The sequence below is a fragment of the Scyliorhinus canicula genome, chromosome 12 (genome assembly GCF_902713615.1).
Source record: "Scyliorhinus canicula chromosome 12, sScyCan1.1, whole genome shotgun sequence".
Classification (NCBI taxonomy): Eukaryota; Metazoa; Chordata; class Chondrichthyes; order Carcharhiniformes; family Scyliorhinidae; genus Scyliorhinus; species Scyliorhinus canicula.
The window spans coordinates 138,469,968-138,488,436 of NC_052157.1; the positions used below are offsets into that span (position 1 = coordinate 138,469,968).

The window sequence follows — 18,469 nt, forward strand, 5'->3', positions numbered from 1 at the left end:
TTTGTACTTTGGCATTATGAATTTTCTCACCGTTTAGAAAGTAGTCTATGCTTGGATTCTTTTTTCCAAAGTGCAAGACCTCACATTTTCTCACGTTGAAATGCATCAGCCATTTCCTGCACCACTCTCCCAAACTGTCTAGATCCTTCTGCAGCCTCCCCACTTCCTCAGCACTACCTGCCTGACCACCTAACTTCGTATCATCAGCAAACTTCGCTAGAATGCCCCCAGTCCCTTCATCCAGATCATTAATATATATGGTGAACAGCTGCGGCCCCAACACTGAACCCTGTGGGACACCGCTGGTCACCGGCTGCCATTCCAAAAAAGAACCTTTTATCCCAACTCTCTGCCTTCTGTCAGACAGCCAATCCTCAACCCATGCCAGTAGCTCACCTCGAACACCATGGGCCCTCACCTTACTCAGCAGCCTCCTGTGTGGCACCTTATCAAAGGCCTTTTGGAAATCCAGATAGACCACATCCACTGGGTTTCCCTGGTCTAACCTACTTGTCACCTCCTCAAAGAATTCTAACAGGTTCGTCAGGCACGACCTCCCCTTACTAAATCCATGTTGACTTGTTCTAATCCGACCCTGCTCTTCCAAGAAATTAGAAATCTCATCCTTAACGATCGATTCTAGAATTTTACCAACAACCGAGGTTAGGCTAATTGGCCTATAATTTTCCATCTTTTGTCTTGATCCTTTCTTGAACAAGGGGGTTACAACAGCGATCTTCCAATCGTCCGGGACTTTCCCTGACTCCAGTGATTTTTGAAAGATCTCAACCAACGCTTCCGCTATTTCTTCAGCCACCTCCCTCAGAACTCTAGGATGTAGCCCATCGGGGCCAGGAGATTTGTCAATTTTAAGACCTTTTAGCTTTTTTAGCACCATCTCTTTTGTAATGGCAACCATACTCAACTCAGCCCCCTGACCCTTTATAATTTTTGGGATATTACTAACGTCTTCCACTGTGAAGACAGACGCAAAGTACTTATTAAGTTCTCCAGCCATTTCCTCATCTCCCATCACTAGCCTTCCAGAATCAGTTTGAATTGGCCCAATGTCTACTTTGGCCTGACGTTTGTTTCTTATGTATTGAAAGAAACTTTTACTATCATTTCTTATATTACTGGCTAGCCTGCCTTCATATTTGATCCTCTCCTTCCTTATTTGTCTCTTTGTTAACCTCTGTTTGTTTTTGTAGCCTTCCCAATCTTCTGATTTCCCGGTGCTTTTGGCCACTTTATAGGATCTCTCTTTTTCTTTGATACATTTCCTGACCTCCTTTGTCAGCCATGGCTGTCTAATCCCTCCCTGGATAATCTTTCTTTTCTTGGGGATGAACCTCTGTACAGTGTCCTCAATTATGCATACAAACTCCTGCCATTTTTGCTCTACTGTCTTCCCTGCTAGGGTCTGCTTCCAGTTGATTTTCACCAGTTCCTCTCTCATGCCCTCGTAATTACCTTTATTTAACTGTAACACCATTACATCCGATTTTGCCTTCTCTCTTTCAAACTGCAGACTGAACTCAACCATATTATGATCGCTGCTTCCTAAGTGTTCCCTTACTTTAAGATCTTTAATAAAGTCTGGTTCATTACATAGCACTAGGTCCAGAATAGCCTGCTCCCTTGTGGGCTCCATGACAAGCTGTTCCAAAAAGCCATCTTGTAAGCATTCCATGAATTCCTTTTCTTTGGATCCACTGGCTACGTTATTTACCCAATCCACCTGCATATTGAAGTCCCCCATGATCACCGTGACCTTGCCTTTCTGACATGCCTTTTCTATTTCCCGGTACATGTTGCGCCCCTGGTCCTGACCACTGTTAGGCGGTCTGTACATAACTCCCATTATGGTTTTTTTGCCTTTGTGGTTCCTCAATTCTACCCACACAGACTCCACATCATCCGACCCTATGTCGTTTAGTGCCATAGATTTAATTTTGTTCTTAACTAACAAGGCAACCCCACCCCCTCGGCCCACCTCCCTGTCTTTTCGATAGGTTGTATATCCTTGGATGTTTAACTGCCAGTCCTGAACCCCCTGCAGCCATGTCTCTGTGATGCCTACCACATCATAATCATTCACGATGATCTGTGCCATTAGTTCATCTACTTTGTTACAAATGCTACGAGCATTCAGGTAAAGTGCCTTAATGTTAACTTTCTTATCAGTACAGATATTGGAAGTCCTAAGATGTCCAAAGTTATCCTTCCTTTTTGTTGCATTCCTAGTCTGCCTCAAGCTTAAATCCACCTGCCTACATGTTATCCTCCTGCGTATCTTGCCATTTAACTCCCTGCTCCCTGTCGCTTTCACTTTCCCTTCCCCCCAACTCAGAAGTTTAAAGTCCTACTGACCACCCTATTTATCCTCTTCGCTAGAACACTGGTTCCAGATCGGTTCAGGTGGAGACCGTCCCAACGGTACAGATCCCCCCGGTTCCAAAACTGATGCCAATGTCCCATGAAGTGGAATCCCTCTTTCCCACACCAATCCCTTAGCCACGTGTTTACTTCCCTAATTTTCCTATCCCTATGCCAATTGGCACGTGGCTCGGGCAGTAATCCAGAGATTATGACCCTTGAGGACCTGTACTTCAATTTTCTTCCTAGTGCTTGATAGTCCCCGAACAGGTCCTCCACCCTAGCTTTACCTATGTTGTTAGTCCCAACGTGGACCACAACAACTGGATCCTCCCCCTCCCGTTAAATACGTGCAGAGAACAATTGACACCCATGCAGCGCATTGGGATCCTCTTGAGAGCATACAAGAAGTTGTGACAACCCTACTTTATATATATTCAATTTAAAGTTCAATATTTAAATCAACTTGGGCAGCATGGTGGCGTAGTGGCTAGTACTGTGGACCCGGGTTCGATCCCAGCCCCAGGTCATTGTCCGTGTGGAGTTTGCCCATTCTCCCCGTGTCTGTGTGGGTTTAACCCCCACAACCCAAAGATGTGCAGGGTAGGTGGATTGGCCACGCTAATCTGCCCTTAATTGGAAAACAAAAATTGGGTATTCTCAATTTAAAAACAAAAAATCACTTTTTGCACATTTAGGCAGGGCAGAAAAACACATGCTCCCTCATTGGCCAGGGAACAGCAACCCATTTCCCTCCTGCCCCTCCAACAGGATCAATCCTGGCAGGTTGAAAAGGTTGAAAACATTTCTCTACAGATTTTATCACCAGCTAATGGGACAGGATTTACTCTGTGCATTATACATAAGCAAATGTTTATGAAGAACACATTTATGAGGTGGTATCTTGTGCAACGTTGTAATGCTTCCGCTCTGTAAATGTTTAATGCAACATCTATTTTATCAGTAGTTTAAAATACTTTGCCTGGTGTATTTTATAAAGGTCAATATTTAAGCAGGGTTTTACATTTTAGCCAACAAAAATGTTTCATTGATTAAACCTTCTTGCATAAGGGTGCCGTCGGAAGGTAAAATATTTATTTTATCTACAACTATGTTAGAAACTATTACATTTCTCTTTGGCTGTGCTCACTCTGAAGCATGTCTTGGGGCTTATATCCACAGGCATTTGTGATCACAAACTCACTTGGGACCCTTATTCTTGAGAAGTCACTCAACTGAGGTCTCAGATGACAACGAGCAAGAGGGCCTGGTCAAACCGCTAACTCTGGATGAGTTGGCCAAGGTCCTCGAGTCCTTCATGAAGGGAAAAGCTCAGAGAAGTGATGGCTTACCGGCTGAGTTGGATTCGTACTCGGTTCTGTGGGACTGGATCGGCCCAAACCTGCTGGAAGTAAACAAGAGGGTGCTTCTGGCTGGCAACATGTCAGCATCCACGAGGAAAGGCATCATTACTCTCATCAGCAAGCAGAAAGGTGGAAGGGATGAATTTAGAAATGGGCTACCTATTTCACTGTTGAGTGTAGACTATAAAATGCTGACAGTGCCGATCGAGTTAGGGCTGTTCTCGAGTAGGTGACACACCCTGACCTGCACTGTATCTGGCAGGAAGATCTCAGACAGCCTTCGGCTACTCCAGGATATGATTGCCTATGTACGCAAGAGGGGGCTGGATACCTGCCTCATCACTCCGGACCAGCAGAAGGCCTTTGACAGAATATCGCACACTTACATTTTTTAAAAACTTCATTTAAGGGATGTGGGATTCGCTGGTTAGGCGAATTTATTGCCCATCCCTAGTTGCCCTTGAGAAGGTGGTGGGGGAGCTGCCTTCTTGAATCGCTGCAGTCCTCAAGGTGCAGGTACACCCACAGTGATGTTAGGGAGGGAGCTCCAGGATTTTGACCCAGTGAAGGAACTGTGATAGTTTTCCAAGTCGGGGTGGTGAGTGACTTGGAAGGATGACATGACAGATATGCTCTTTAAAATGGAGTTTGGGGAGGAAATCCACAATCGGACCCAACTGCTTTACTTATACATAAGTAGCACAGTTTCAATCAATGGATGGCAATCAGAAAGCTTTCTAATTAAATCTGGAGTCAAGCAGAGCTGCCCTCTCTCTCCTGTCCTGTTTATGTGTGTTGCATTGAACCCTTTGCAGAGTCCATCAGCAAGGATTTGGACATAAGAGGAGCGACGATCCCAGGCAATGGAGACACTCAGGTCAAAGCTTCCCTGTACATGGACAACATCACCATCTTCCGCTCGGATCCGCTGTTGGTGCAAAGGCCGATCAACACCTGTGACCAGTTCAAACTGGTCACGGGTGCCAAGATAAATTGTGGCAAGAGCAAGGCCACGTTATTTGGAGATGGTGGATCCTGTTGGATGGTTTTCTGAGCAGACTTTCAAAGTCATTTGGCAGAATGCCCCATCACCAGAACTTTCAAACAAACACCAAGACCTTGCTTGGCTGGTGGTGAGAAAGCCACTCCGTCAGATCCTTCCTATACACCCAGCGTCTCACCTAATCTGCACGTCGTCCTCGAGTTGGTTGTAGGGGGAGGGGCAGGGGGGAGCAACCATTTTCTACCTCCTTAGGTAACGTGCTTTTGCAAAGTTCGGGACAGAGAAATGGTGGTTTTTGTTGGGTTTCACCCTAAGCTGCTCTGTGATGCAGAACTGTGTGTTCTATGAGCTGTTCCCAGGGATGCACATGGAAACAAACATCAGCTGCTGTTGGAGGATCATCAACTCCGTGAAAGGCATTCTTTTGTCTATCCAAAACATGTTGGTCTTCCAGTGCAAAGCGTTCCCCTGGTCAAATGTTGCAGACTGGCACATTGCAAAGCCCAGGACTACGTGCTGAGGGATGCATTAAAGCTTGCGCCTGCCACCACAGACGCGCAATGGGGAAAGGTCGCTGTCGAAGACCTTTCACCCAGTTCTTGAGGAGCTGGAAATTGTATAGAACCCCCTCAGGCTGTGAGTCACATTGAATGTATACAGTGAATGTTACATTATCACAATAGTATCAAAGCATTGCAAAGTGCAATGTGACCAATGTAGACAACTCAAATACCATTGAACCTTTTGTCATGACCATTATGAATTGTTTTTAAAAATATAAATTTAGTGTACCCAATTCATTTTTTCCAATTAAGGGGCAATTTAGCGTGCCCAATCCACCTACCTTGCACATTGTTGTGTTGTGGGGCCAAAACCCACGCAAACACGGGGAGAATATGCAAATTCCACAGGGACAGTGACCCAGAGCAGAGATCGAATAAAACCAGGTGTGCCAACCTCGCTAACAAAATGGTTAGTTGTTTGCTTTTGATGCTATCAAACTAACTCTGAAAGCCAACAAACAGAAATAATAAAGCAGCTTTATGGCTGTGCCCAGTATCCAACACAAATGCGGTAATTAATTTAATTAAACCTGACAGAAAACAAGTCAGACTGGAAAACGTCCAGACTCGAGGATTATTAATCTGCTCGGAGGGAAGTCTAAGTGTTGAGCTGGAAAAGCAGATGTCATAATATACACACAGGTAAATGATGGTGCACAGACAGACATTGATTGACACACAGGATGACCAATGAACACACAGAACACAGCAGCCAATCACCAGACAGGACACGGCCACTATAAAGCCAGAGGGCACTAGTTTTCCCGTTCTCTTGGGATCCAGCCTCTGAGACAGTCAGAGTCCATGAGCAACAACTAGAACATACACCATGTGGCAGTAAGATACTCTGGTCAGGTTAGCCTCAGGTCTCCAGTCAACTCAGCACAGTGTCAACCCACAGTTAAAGTATGTATAATAGTTAAGAGTTCAATAAAATAGAGTTGCATTTCTTCAAGTGTTGGAAGCCTGTCTCTCTCACTGCTGCAGTAAACGCAGTCCTTGCAGACCCAGCTTACACAACACATCATGGTGCCAGTGAGTCATGCTCGAGTTTGACGGACCTACCTTGAGATAGTCTGCCTTTTACCAGCGATCAGCCATCCGGTAACATTGGCAGCATCCGCCCTCCCCCGCCGCTCCGCATCGCCAGCAACCTCGGTGCAAACTGGAAGATTTTCAAGCAGAAGTTCCAGCTGTATCTTGAAGCCACTGGCCTCGAGGCCGCATCGGATGCCAGGAAGATTGCTCTCTTCCTCTCTACAGCCGGGGACCACGCTATCCACATCTTTAACTCCCTCACCTTTGCTGAAGGTGAGGACAAGACAAAGTTTAAAACAGTCCTGCTGAAGTTTGACAGCCACTGTGACATCAAAGTCAACGAGAGCTTTGACGCTATGTGTTCCAGCAGAGGCTTCAGGTTAAGGATGAACCTTTTCAGTCCTTCTTAACCCATCTCCGTATCCTCGCGCAGTCCTGCAACTACAGCTCCACTTCTGACTCCATGATCCGCGACCAGATCGTTTTTGGGGTCCACTCCGATCCCCTTCACCAACAGCTCCTTAAAGTTAAGCAGCTCACCCTTACCATCGCCATCGAGACCTGCGTCCTACATGAGCACGCTACTAACCAGTACTCCCATATCAAGGTGGCAGAGACGGCGCAGCAAGGCCCCCACAATGCGGAGCGGGTGCTGGCCATAAAACAGCTCCAGGGCCTGAGTCTGGATGAGGGCAGCCATTTTGCGCGCTTTTCCCGGGCTCCTGCACATGCGCACACGCCCAAGGGAATGCGAGGCCGATGACTGAACTGCACAGGTGTGCACATCGTTCGACCGGTGGCACGCGGAGCATCCTGACGTCGGCTCCACGACGTGCAACTGTCGCTCAGCCGATTTAAAGTGGCAATGTCCCGCGAAATCTCGACGCCGTCTCCAGTGTGTCAAGCTTGGCCACTATGCAGCCCTGTGCAGATCTGCTCAACTGCCCAACACACAGCGATCCCAGCCGCAGCGCAGGAACATCCGGTCAGTACAGCAACCCGTTGCAGACTCCGACATGGTTCCAGATCCTGTCACCGAGGGCCTCACATCCCCATTCCGTGTGGACATCATCACCAAGCATACAATGCTTTCCGCCAAAAAGGTAAAACAACTCCCAGTGATGAGCATTGATCTGGACAACGAGTGGTGTGCCACCCTTATGGTCAACAAGGCTCGCATACGCTTCAGGCTGGACACCGGCGCTTCAGCGAACCTCATTTCAAAGTCTGACCTTGATACCATCCGTGTCAAGCCGAGCATTCTTCCACCGGCCTGCCAGCTTCTCGACTACGATGGGAATGCCATTGCTGCCAGTGGCTCATGCCAGCTTGCGGTATCCCATCGTTCTTCAAACGCAACCCTGCGTTTTGAAATTGTAGGATCCAACAGAGCTTCCTTGCTTTGTGCTCAGGCCTGCAAAATCTTGAATCTTGTGCAGCGGGTTCACACCATGTCGCCCCCTGAGGCAATGGCCTCGCCAGATGTCAACTTCCAAACCCAATTAGATGACATCATAGCACAATACCACAGCATCTTCGAAGGTATGGGCACACTCCCCTACCAATACAAGATACTTCTGAAACCGAATGCCACACTGGTGGTTCATGTACTGCGTCGGGTGCCGGTACCCCTTAAGCAGGAGCTGCAAGACCTCCAGGACCAGGGCTCCATTTCTAAGGTCACCTAACCCAAGGACTGGGTTAGCTCCATGGTTTGGGTCAAAAAACCATCAGGGGAACATCGCATTTGTATCGACCCCAAAGATTTGAACCGTAACATCATGAGGGAACACTACCCTATACCTAAACGAGAAGAGCTCACCAGTGAAATGGCTCACGTCAAGTTTTCCACGAAGCTGGATGCCTCCAAGGGGTTTTGGCAAATACAGCTGGACTCGTCCAGTCGAAAGCTGCGCACATTTAACACCCCATTTGGTCGTTACTGTAACAACCGGATGCCCTTTGGCATCATCTCCACCTCGGAGGCGTTCCACCGAATAATGGAGCAAATGATGGAGGGCATCGAGGGGGTGCGAGTGTACGTCGATGATATAATTGTCTGGTTCACAACTCCTCAGGAGCAATCGATTGCCTCAAACGAGTGTTCCATAGGATCCACAAGCATGGCCTCCGACTCAACAGAGCCAAATGCTCGTTCGGTCAAGCAGAAATAAAGTTCCTTGGCGACCATATTTTGCAGTTCGGTGTGCAGCCAGATGCAGACAAGGTGTCGGCGATCAACGCCATGAAGACCCCGGAGGACAAGAAGGCGGTCCTCCGCTTCCTAGGGATGGTCAACTTCCTTGGGAAGTTTATCCCCAACCTTGCATCACACAGCACAGCTCTCCGCCATCTTGTTAAAAAAACTACCAACTTCCAGTGGCTCCCCGCTCATGAGCGAGAGTGGCGTGAGCTCAGGGCGAAACTCACCAAGGCTCCGGTACTGGTGTTTTTCGACCCTGCCAAGGAGACGAAGATCTCCACCGACGTGAGCCAGGCTGGCATTGGGGCAGTGCTCCTCCAGCGGGATGAATCCTCCTCCTGGGCCCCAGTCGTATATGCATCTAGAACCATGACACCTACTGAGCAACGATTTGCTCAGAATGCCTGGGCCTCCTCACAGGGATTGACAAATTCCATGATTACGTGTTTGGACTCCCCAGATTCACGGTCGAGACAGACCACAGGCCATTGGTTCACATCATCCAGAAAGACCGCAATGATATGACGCCACGCCTACAACGTATCCTCCTCAAACTCCGCCACTACAATTTCGACCTGGTCTACACCCCAGGCAAGGAGCTCATTGTGGCCGATGCACTCTCTAGATCCATCACCATGCCGTGTGAGCAGTCTGACTTAGTCTGTCAGATCGACGCTCATGTGAAATTTTGTGCATCCAACTTTCCGGCCACTGATGAAAGGGTTGTGCAGATTCGTCAGGAGACAGCCAGGGATCCTTTACTCAGGCAAGTCATGCGCCATCTCACGGATGGTTGGCAAAAGGAACAGTGCCCACAGTTCTATAATATAAAGGACGATCTGGCGGCAGTGCACGGCATACTAACAAAACTGGACAGGATAGTAATCCCACAGAGCATGCGAGAGCTGGTCCTCGGCCAAATCCACGAAGGTTACCTGGGGGTCGAAAAGTGTCGCCGTCGAGCCCGAGAGGCAGTATAATGGGCAGGCATCAGTCAGGATATCGGCAACACGGTCCTCAGTTGCCCAACGTGCCAACGGTTCCAGCCTGCTCAGCCGAAAGAGACTTTGCAGCCGCATGAAATAGTGTCCTCCCTATGGTCCAAAGTTGGTATTGACCTTTTTCACGTAAAGGGCCGCGACTATGTCCTCCTCGTGGACTATTTTTCTAACTACCCGAGGTGGTCAGACTGACTGACCTCACATCAGCAACAGTAATCAAGGTGTGCAAAGAGACCTTTGCCCGTCATGGCATTCCACTTACAGTCATGACTGATAATGGCCCGTGCTTCTTCAGCCAGGAGTGGACGGATTTTGCCCGGCAGTACAATTTTACGCACGTCACTTCAAGTCCCCACTACCCCCAGTCGAATGAGAAAGCTGAAAAGGGGGTCCACATTGTTAAAAGATTGTTGTGCAGACATGCTGACTCAGGTTCAGATTTTAACCTGGCGCTACTAGGCTACAGGGCAACTCCTTTGTCCACTGGCCTGTCCCCAGCACAGCTGCTAATGAACCGCACACTACAGACGACGGTGCCGGCTATCCACATCCCGGACCTTGACAATTTTCCGGTCCTGCAAAGGATGCAAGTCTCGGGCCCAATGCAAGTCGGCGTATGACGCCTATGCCACAGATCTCCCTGCTCTGGTCGCTGCTGACCGAATCAGTGTTCAGCTACCTGACGGTGGCTGGTCTGCCACAGCTGTGGTGGTCAAGCAAGTGGCCCCGAGATCATTCCTCTTTCGCATACATGATGGCTCCTTTCTTCGGCGTAATAGGCGGGCACTGCGGCTACTTCCAGGCTCACCTCCTGAACGCGATGTCCCGCCTCGCCTGCTGGTTCCTCAGGACGCGCCCTTCCACGAGGCCACCGATCTGCCGGTTATTTTACCGCCCTCTACATTGGAGGCAGCTCCGCCCGTTCCAGTGCAGGCGGCCTCTGACCCACCCTTGAGGCAATCAACTAGAATTTGCCGCCCGCCACAGAGACTGAATTTATAGACTGAATGTTGCATTACCTTGTGATCCGTTTACACATCTGTACATACTGTTTTTTCCTAATTTGTTGTACGCCCTCTATCTGCACTAGACACCTTCCCATGTAAATATGTTCACGTACTTTGTATATAGTCAGGCTCCTACACACTATTTATTGATCTATACACATTTTTTAAAAGCAAAAAAAAAGGGGGGGCTGAGATGTCATAATACACACACAAGTATATGATGGTGCACAGACAGGCATTGATTGACACACAGGATGACCAATGAACACACAGAACACAGCAGCCAATCACCAGACAGGACACGGCCACTATAAAGCCAGAGGGCACTAGTTTTCCCGCTCTCTTGGGATCCAGCCTCTGAGACAGTGAGAGTCCGTGAGCAACAACTAGAACATACACCATGCGGTAGTTAGTCTGGTCAGGTTAGTCTCAGGTCTCCAGTCAACTCAGCATAGTGTCAACCCACAGTTAAAGAATGTATGATAGTTAAGAGTTCAATAAAATAGAGTTGCATTTCTTCAAGTGTTGGAAGCCTGTCTCTCTCACTGCTGCAGTAAACGCAGTCCTCGCAGACCCAGCTTACCCAACACATCAGCAGAGCCGGAAAACAGTAAACAAACCGTCTCCAAATACTGTGCCACCGTGCAGTCCCTTAAATTGTTCTTTTGATTGTATTGAAGCTCATCAGGATGCAACATGATCTATGTAGAAAACATGAATATTATTGCACTGCGATGACTATAATTTTTGCAAAAAGAGACTCTCAACCAATCTGGTCTGGAGATCAATCGAGGTTGCAGAGGTAAAGGGTTTATGTCACTCAGTTCCTGAATTGAGCAGTCCTGGCTGATTGGGTCAAGGGTGCTCCTCTCCATATTAAATTTGACCGCTCTCCAAAGAGAAGACTAACTACTTGCTGGAGCAGCTAGAACAGAGTTGATGAAAAAATGCAACACTGCGAGGAAAACAAAACAAAAAAAAACTCCATGTATTGCAAACAATTCAATGAACATGCTGCAAACACTAGAGATTGGTACTTACAGGGTTAACAGTTGGGTTTCCAATTTAGGACATGTTTGCTCTACGTTGTGATGTATTTTTCACTAAAGAGAAATTCTACATTTAAACAACTTCATTTCCAAGTGCAGCACTAATTAGCTGCAGAATTAGTGAAACTGAGTACCCCCACAGATCGAAAAAACCTCGAGGGAGGCTTCTGTGTAGAGAATGTTGCATTTCCAATTATTTTGTTGAATTGCTAATTTGGTTATTGCGCCAAGTGTAATTGTGATGGGTATTGGTGTGCAATTCAATTTGTTTGAAATATTTGTGGGATTGTCTGATTGGAAATGAATCCGACCTATCCTTGTGGCCTAGATGAAGAATCAGACAACACAAACTGCGAAGCCTCAATTTATTTTTTTTATTTTTGATCTTTTCAATACTCTCGAGATTGAAGTTACAAAAGCCTTAAATTAGAAAACGTTACTACTTTGATCCTTAGCTTTGAGACAGCACAAAATTCTTTTTACATGTAATGTGACTAATTTCCTTGCTTTTCTCTTCCCCCCCCCCCGGTCAAGTACCTTTGTGGTTTATCAATCGAAATTTGGAGTTGCTTTCAAACCAAATTTTATCCTCCTCTCCTTTCTTGTGGGATACACAGTCTGTCGTTACTGGCTCCTCACCTAAGTGGCCATTCACAACAATCAATGAATGTCCACCAAGGGTCATTGAATAGTAAGCAAAAGTGGGAAGTCTAGTTAATTTCCCCTTTCCCAGCACCAAGGTCAATAATAGTGGTCCAAGTAATATCCTGGCTGAAATCACCAAACTAGAGTATGAAACAGGGCATATTTAACCATGGTGAGTTGTACAGCTCATCTCTGCTTTCATCAATAGTTTAATACTCTTTCTATTAAGACACATGACTATACTGTGTTGACATGGCAAGATGTAAGCCAGATTAACAGTATTTCCATTGCCGTTTCACACAAATCACATCAACCCTCAGTGTGAGATTTAGCTTCTCTGTCTTTGCCATATAGACACCATAAAGGTGCACTGCTTTAGCCTCTAGTCATCCTATAATCTTATGGCCTGCTTAGTGAAATGAAGTTCAATCATACTCACAGAAAAGTGTCCGCCATGTCTGCTCTTCACCAATGTAGAAGGAATTGAAAAATGTAGTTTGGGGTGAGGGGATAGAGGAAAGGTCCCAGCAGCTGAGTGGTAGCAGCATGAGCATTGTGAATGAGCCCATAGCACAAAATGCTGCCTCCTTTCCCAGCTGGAACAGGGTCTGGGGACGGGGGAAGAATTATATAGCACAGGCAGAGGACATTCAGCCTGTGTTGGCTCTCTTAAAGAGCACATGAAGTGGTTTAGGGTGAAGATTTGGGAGTTTTTACAGAAAACCGTTTCTCTTTTTAAAAAAAATGCCCAACAACGTTATTCAAAAAAGATTATGAAATAAATAAACAGTCACTTTTATACTTCCATTATCAAATTGCATCTCAGGATTCTTTGGCTGGAAAATGCTGACCCACTGCTTCAATACAACACCACATTTTTTGTCACTAATACATTCCATTACTTGTTCAACAGCTAACAGGACTCCTTCCCTCCTTTTGTTTATACGGGGTAGGTGAAATTCCTTTCAAGGAAAAACGGGAGAATGAATGTTTTTCTTTGTATTTAACAACCCTGGATAGGATTTCAGCAGCAGCCCAAGTCTGAAATGTGCAATTTCTGATAATGCCATTTTATTTTCAGGGTCCTGATTCGCCAAAGTAATTGCAGAAATTTCACCCCAAATTGCTCAATTTAACCGTTCACCTTTTGATCATTAATATCTGAAATTCTAAGGCAGTCTGATTACTGATCAAAGAGCTTGGATACACAGGTTAAAAATATAAACATTATCACTAGAAAAATAATCAATTAGAAGTATAAATTAAAGGGTAACAGGACTGTGGTATTTAGAATTTGCACCACGAGACTCTGTGCATCATTAACGACCCAAACTTTAAGGGTGAACTCTGGACTTCAACTAATCGTATGGTAAAATTCAGGAGGGGGGGGGGGGACAGCACTGTGAAGTGTTTTGCTCACTCCGGTTGGGACTGTGCACAGTAGTAGCTGAAGAGTTTGCTAACTGTTTAGATACTGTGTAATTTCCTTGTAAACCCCAGGGTGTTTTCCACCATCACATCATGGCACCTATTGTCTACAATGGTTAATCATAGTGGAGGCGACAAATGAAAATTCTACATACCACAGTTTCTTAACGTACAGTAATCTGTCTATTAGGCACAATCACTGTCTTACCATAGGCACCACTATGGAATACAAAGATGAGCAAGAATTGCACGCTCTTTAGCTGCACTTTCTGCTCAAGGACAGTAACTTGAGTTGCATCCCAAACAAAACGTCAAACTAATTTGATGAAGTAGCTGCCGTGTCTGCCCTTTTCTCCACAGTGCCCCCCTGTACTGAGACAAAGGAATCCTATTTCTCCCACATGCAGCAACCCCTGCTGGTGGGCCTGAGGAATTGTTGACACAGTAACAGGAAGTTCCAAACAAAATTCTACAAATTTCACACACATGGCTTTAAAAATACTATATAAACCTAACCACAGGGTAAATCAGTGGGGCATTCAATGCACATAGTTAGTACTCTACATATGCAATACACTTACAAAATATAATTAGTTACAAAGCCCAAGCAAAAATCATTGGGCATTACTGCAAAGGAAAAAATAAGTAATTCTGTTAAATAAGTAATTCATTATGAAGCTGTCTAGAATTGAACAGATGCTGTTTGCAGTTAAAATTACGGGACCACATTCAAAGAAATGGCCCCTGTGAATATTTATCAGTGAACATTTGACCCATTTACAATATTGGGAAGATATTCTCTGAATACTAGCCGCATTAAAATTGTAAACCCATTCTTTACAAATAGGTTTCGGAATTTGCTCAGGAACAACGGAAGTTGTTCAGAGAAGGTCTTCCACTAGTAGTGTTTAAAAGCATAATCGTAAGAGATATCAGCAGGCAGCCTTTAAATGGAGGTCAGTACAGCCTTTTTCTAGCTGCCTAAATTGGATGGTTGTAAGAGTGTGAAAAGAAGATGCAAAAGACAGAGGTTGTACTTTTCGGGCTGAACTGCTATCGTATATTGCAATCATTTGAGACTCTGTGAATCTGAACTTTCAGTTTGTTTGGGGAAGGTATGAATCCCTCTTTATCCCCCAGCTTCTTTGACTGCCTTGGTCACTCAACTCCAAGTTTGGCCTGCACTTCCACACGGCTCTGAACTGAGAGATACGGAGCTGAACATAAAAAGACAAGTCAGTCGCTTTTTCTTCATCCCGCCCTTTCTTGGTTCGGATATTTAAGGAGCTGCTCCTTAAATGGGCTAGTCATGACCCTCCAGTTTTTGTCTCTCCCATGTGGAGATGGAGCAGGTCAGGTGAGGTCAGGAAATTGGGGGGGGGGGGGGGGGGGGGGGGGGAGAGAAGAGGGGGGCATTGCTACCACAAATATTTTTACTGGCCTTGTGCAGTTATATCAATTTTAAAAGCAGCCAAGTAAAACAGGGGTGAAAATCTAAACAATTAGTGGTCAACCTTGACCAAGGTATCAACTGACCAGCCCACCCAATGTTCTTCTAAAACTGCTTAAAGACCCCAGTAAGAGATGACACAGCAGATCTTAACATTAACTCCTCCCAATATCTTTACTGTTATTTTAGACATGTTACATGATGCAAACTAAATATTTCAATTCTTGCTAAAACATGCGTGTTTGTTTCCCTAAAGTCACACACTGCCGAGACAATAGAAACATTTACCGTGGCTGCAAAATATTACTAATGGTGAGAAGTGATTTAAAGCTACAAATTATTCTAACATAGAATTCCTGCAGTGTAGAAAGGAGGCCACTCGACCCATCAAATCTGCACTGACCCTCCGAAAGAGCACCCCACCTTGGCTCACTCCCCCACCCTATCCCCGTAATCCCATCTAACTTGCATATCTTTGGAATGTGGGAGGAAACCGGAGGAAACCCACGCAGACACAGGGAGAAAGTGCAAACTCCACACAGACAGTCACCCGAGGCCGGGATTGAATTTAGGTCTCTGGTGCTCAGGAGTAGCAGTGCTAAGCACTGTGCCACCAGGACTGAGTTGGTGCACTGTTAAGTTAAGTCCTTTAGGATAATACTGGCAAAAGGGTTAACCGAAGCGATGGCCTACAGTTTATTAATGCCGCAGTGAAGAACATTCTGTCTATTTAAACATTCCTCCTCATATTGTCACCCTTGTACATCTAAACTACCAACCCTTCTTTTCAGCACTCAGGCTAAGAAGAAAATGCTGACGCTTTTCTTTCACAGATTCCTCCTGACATTTCATTACTGGTGTTCTCAGCTTTCGTGTTGGATTTGGCAATTGTTAGGCTTATGGTAAAATATGAAATTGTAATTTTGCCCGACTGCAAAATCAAATTAAAATGGCTGGTGCTGAAAATGGCCACTGCTCCTCTTCCCTCGATAAATCCTTTCCCCTTAAATTGGTCCATTGGCATAAGCATCCTTTGGATCCATCTGTCAATTAACCAGCAGCGTGCACCAATGAAAATTCCAATTTGTAACATGGTTGGGAACAAACTATATGACGTTTTGTATTTATCGAAGACTCATATCTTCATCTGGTGTACACACTGGTTAATTAAAGAAGAGTTATGGGACGTAATGTACTGGGCACCTTTTCTGCACAGCCGTAATTCACCCTACGCTCCTGTCTCTGCATTTGTTTGTACAACTGTTTTCAGAGATTTTTACGTCAGCGGCAAATTGTGGGGATGGGGTGGTGCTGGGTGTAACTTTCACTTGGCTGCTAAACTATTCTTTCAAGTCAGCCCTTCTTTTTAATTTTTCTTTAAATAAATTACAGCAGCAGTTCAGGATGGTGAAGGTAGCTGATTGCATAAAGAAATGTTAAAATATTTCCACAAACCACTCTACATCAATTGCTTAATTAACTAGCACTGCAAACCACAATGTACTAACATGCCCTTCATGAGGTGTGCTGTCATTTTATGCCTGCAAAAGAACTGAAGTGTAATTTGATTACTGGCAGCTTGATAAGAATTTTATGGGCCAGCAAGTGTGAGCACTTTACCTTTAAGGCATCTTCTGTACCTTTCATGAGGACCAAAGTTCATGGCGCAAATCAGTGCCAGGAATGCATACATTTATATCACATCATAATCTATATCTGGTCAAATGAAGTTAATCCTTTTCTTACATCTCATATACAAATGAAAAAATGGTTACAATTGTATCTGTGCAGTAGTGTCCATTTTTCTGTGCTTGAGTATCCGCACTCTGTAACGTCCTCGGTATCCTCGTCCACTTGGCTTTTGTGATAGAATAGTCAGCTCCCTGCAGAATCCAGTCTGCATGTCCTCTATGTTGAAGCAGGGGCATCCATTGACGACAGAATGCGGACAATTTCAGCTCTCTGAGTAGGTGAGATGTGTTGGGTCATGTGAACAATAGAATCCATGGCAACTTCAGGATTGGCCTGCACCAGACTGCAAAGACAAGGTCCAAATCAAACCATTGCTTTCTGTAATCTTAACAAGCGCCTTGTGACTGACAACGTTACAAAATGAGACAATTACAATTGCGGTGAAAAAGACGACTAATTTGCTAACAATACATTAAAAATGACAGACATAAAATGTTCAATTAGCTCAAGTATTAGGTGATGTAATTTAAATCAGAATACATTTGGAACCCAGAAATCCTAAAGAGCAACTGTGGACAGCTGTGTTGTGAACAGACTGTGCATCACACCGACCAGAGCTGCTTGCTTGCTCTTAAAGAGCTATCATTATCTGGGTGAGGTTCCAGAACAGCCAGGAATGTCCAATTCAACACCACTATTTTAACATCTGTTGCATTTTAACATCAGGTTAAGTTCATGATGCAATCACTATCACCTCTGCAACTTCCGTAGCTTTCACAACTCAATGCCAGCTTTTAGTTTAACCTTAAAAAGTGATTATCATATGATTTGCATCCCAAACAACATGAGCAGCACGGTAGCATAGTGGCTAGCACAGTTGATTCACAGCTCCAGGGTCCCAGGTTCGATTCCCCGCTGGGGCACTGTCTGAGTCTGCACGTTCTCCCATTGTCTGTGTGGGTTTCTTCTGGGTGCTCCAGTTTCCTCCCACAGTCCAAAGATGTGCGGGTTAGGTGGATTGGCCATGCTAAATTGGCCTTGGTGTCCAAAAAAGGTTAAGTGGGGTTACTGGGTTACGGTAGATATGTGGGCTTGAGTAGAGTGCTCTTTATAAGGGCCGGTGCAGACTCGATGGGCCGAATGGCCTCCTTCTGCACTGTAGATTCTATGATTCGGTGCACCGCTGTCCCCAGACTGGGGTGAGGTCTGCCCGGGAACTTGAGCTCCACTGATTCCTCTCTCTTTTCTCTCAACCCCGGTGTCCTTCTGATTTCCCATTGTCCAATTTAGTTAACACACCTATAACCTAACTGAAAGTTAATACCTTGCTGTGAGAGGTTCCAAGCGAAAATATGCAAATTCTTCCAAGAAACACTTGGAAGATATGCTGGAAAAATGTTTGGGAAAAAGGTTGTTGGACATTGTGTTCACCCCTGCACTGGCTGCACAGGGTTCCTGCTAAATGCATACTCAGTATCATTGGTGCACACAAAATAAAGTCAGGGAAAGCACACAAACTGGGATCCACTTGTTTTTGTGGATAAAAGGATGCAGAAGTCACGCGTATATATGTATTCTGAGTGTTGGAACGGAGGGGTTGTGGGTAGTGTTTTTGGGACAGGAAGGTATGTCCTTCTTATCCTCAAC

At 45.5% G+C, this 18,469-nt stretch overlaps 1 protein-coding gene across 1 annotated transcript in view; it reads right to left on the bottom strand.

Annotated features, from left to right (window-relative positions):
• Positions 1 to 15,279: 15,279 nt before the first annotated feature.
• Positions 15,280 to 18,469, bottom strand: part of acaca (acetyl-CoA carboxylase alpha) — a 324,414-nt gene continuing 321,224 nt past the window's right edge. The window contains exon 55 of the mRNA XM_038814269.1: positions 15,280 to 17,165. Coding sequence (XP_038670197.1) covers positions 17,039 to 17,165 — 127 coding nt within the window. The 3' untranslated portion in view covers positions 15,280 to 17,038. The remainder of the gene's footprint in view (positions 17,166 to 18,469) is intronic.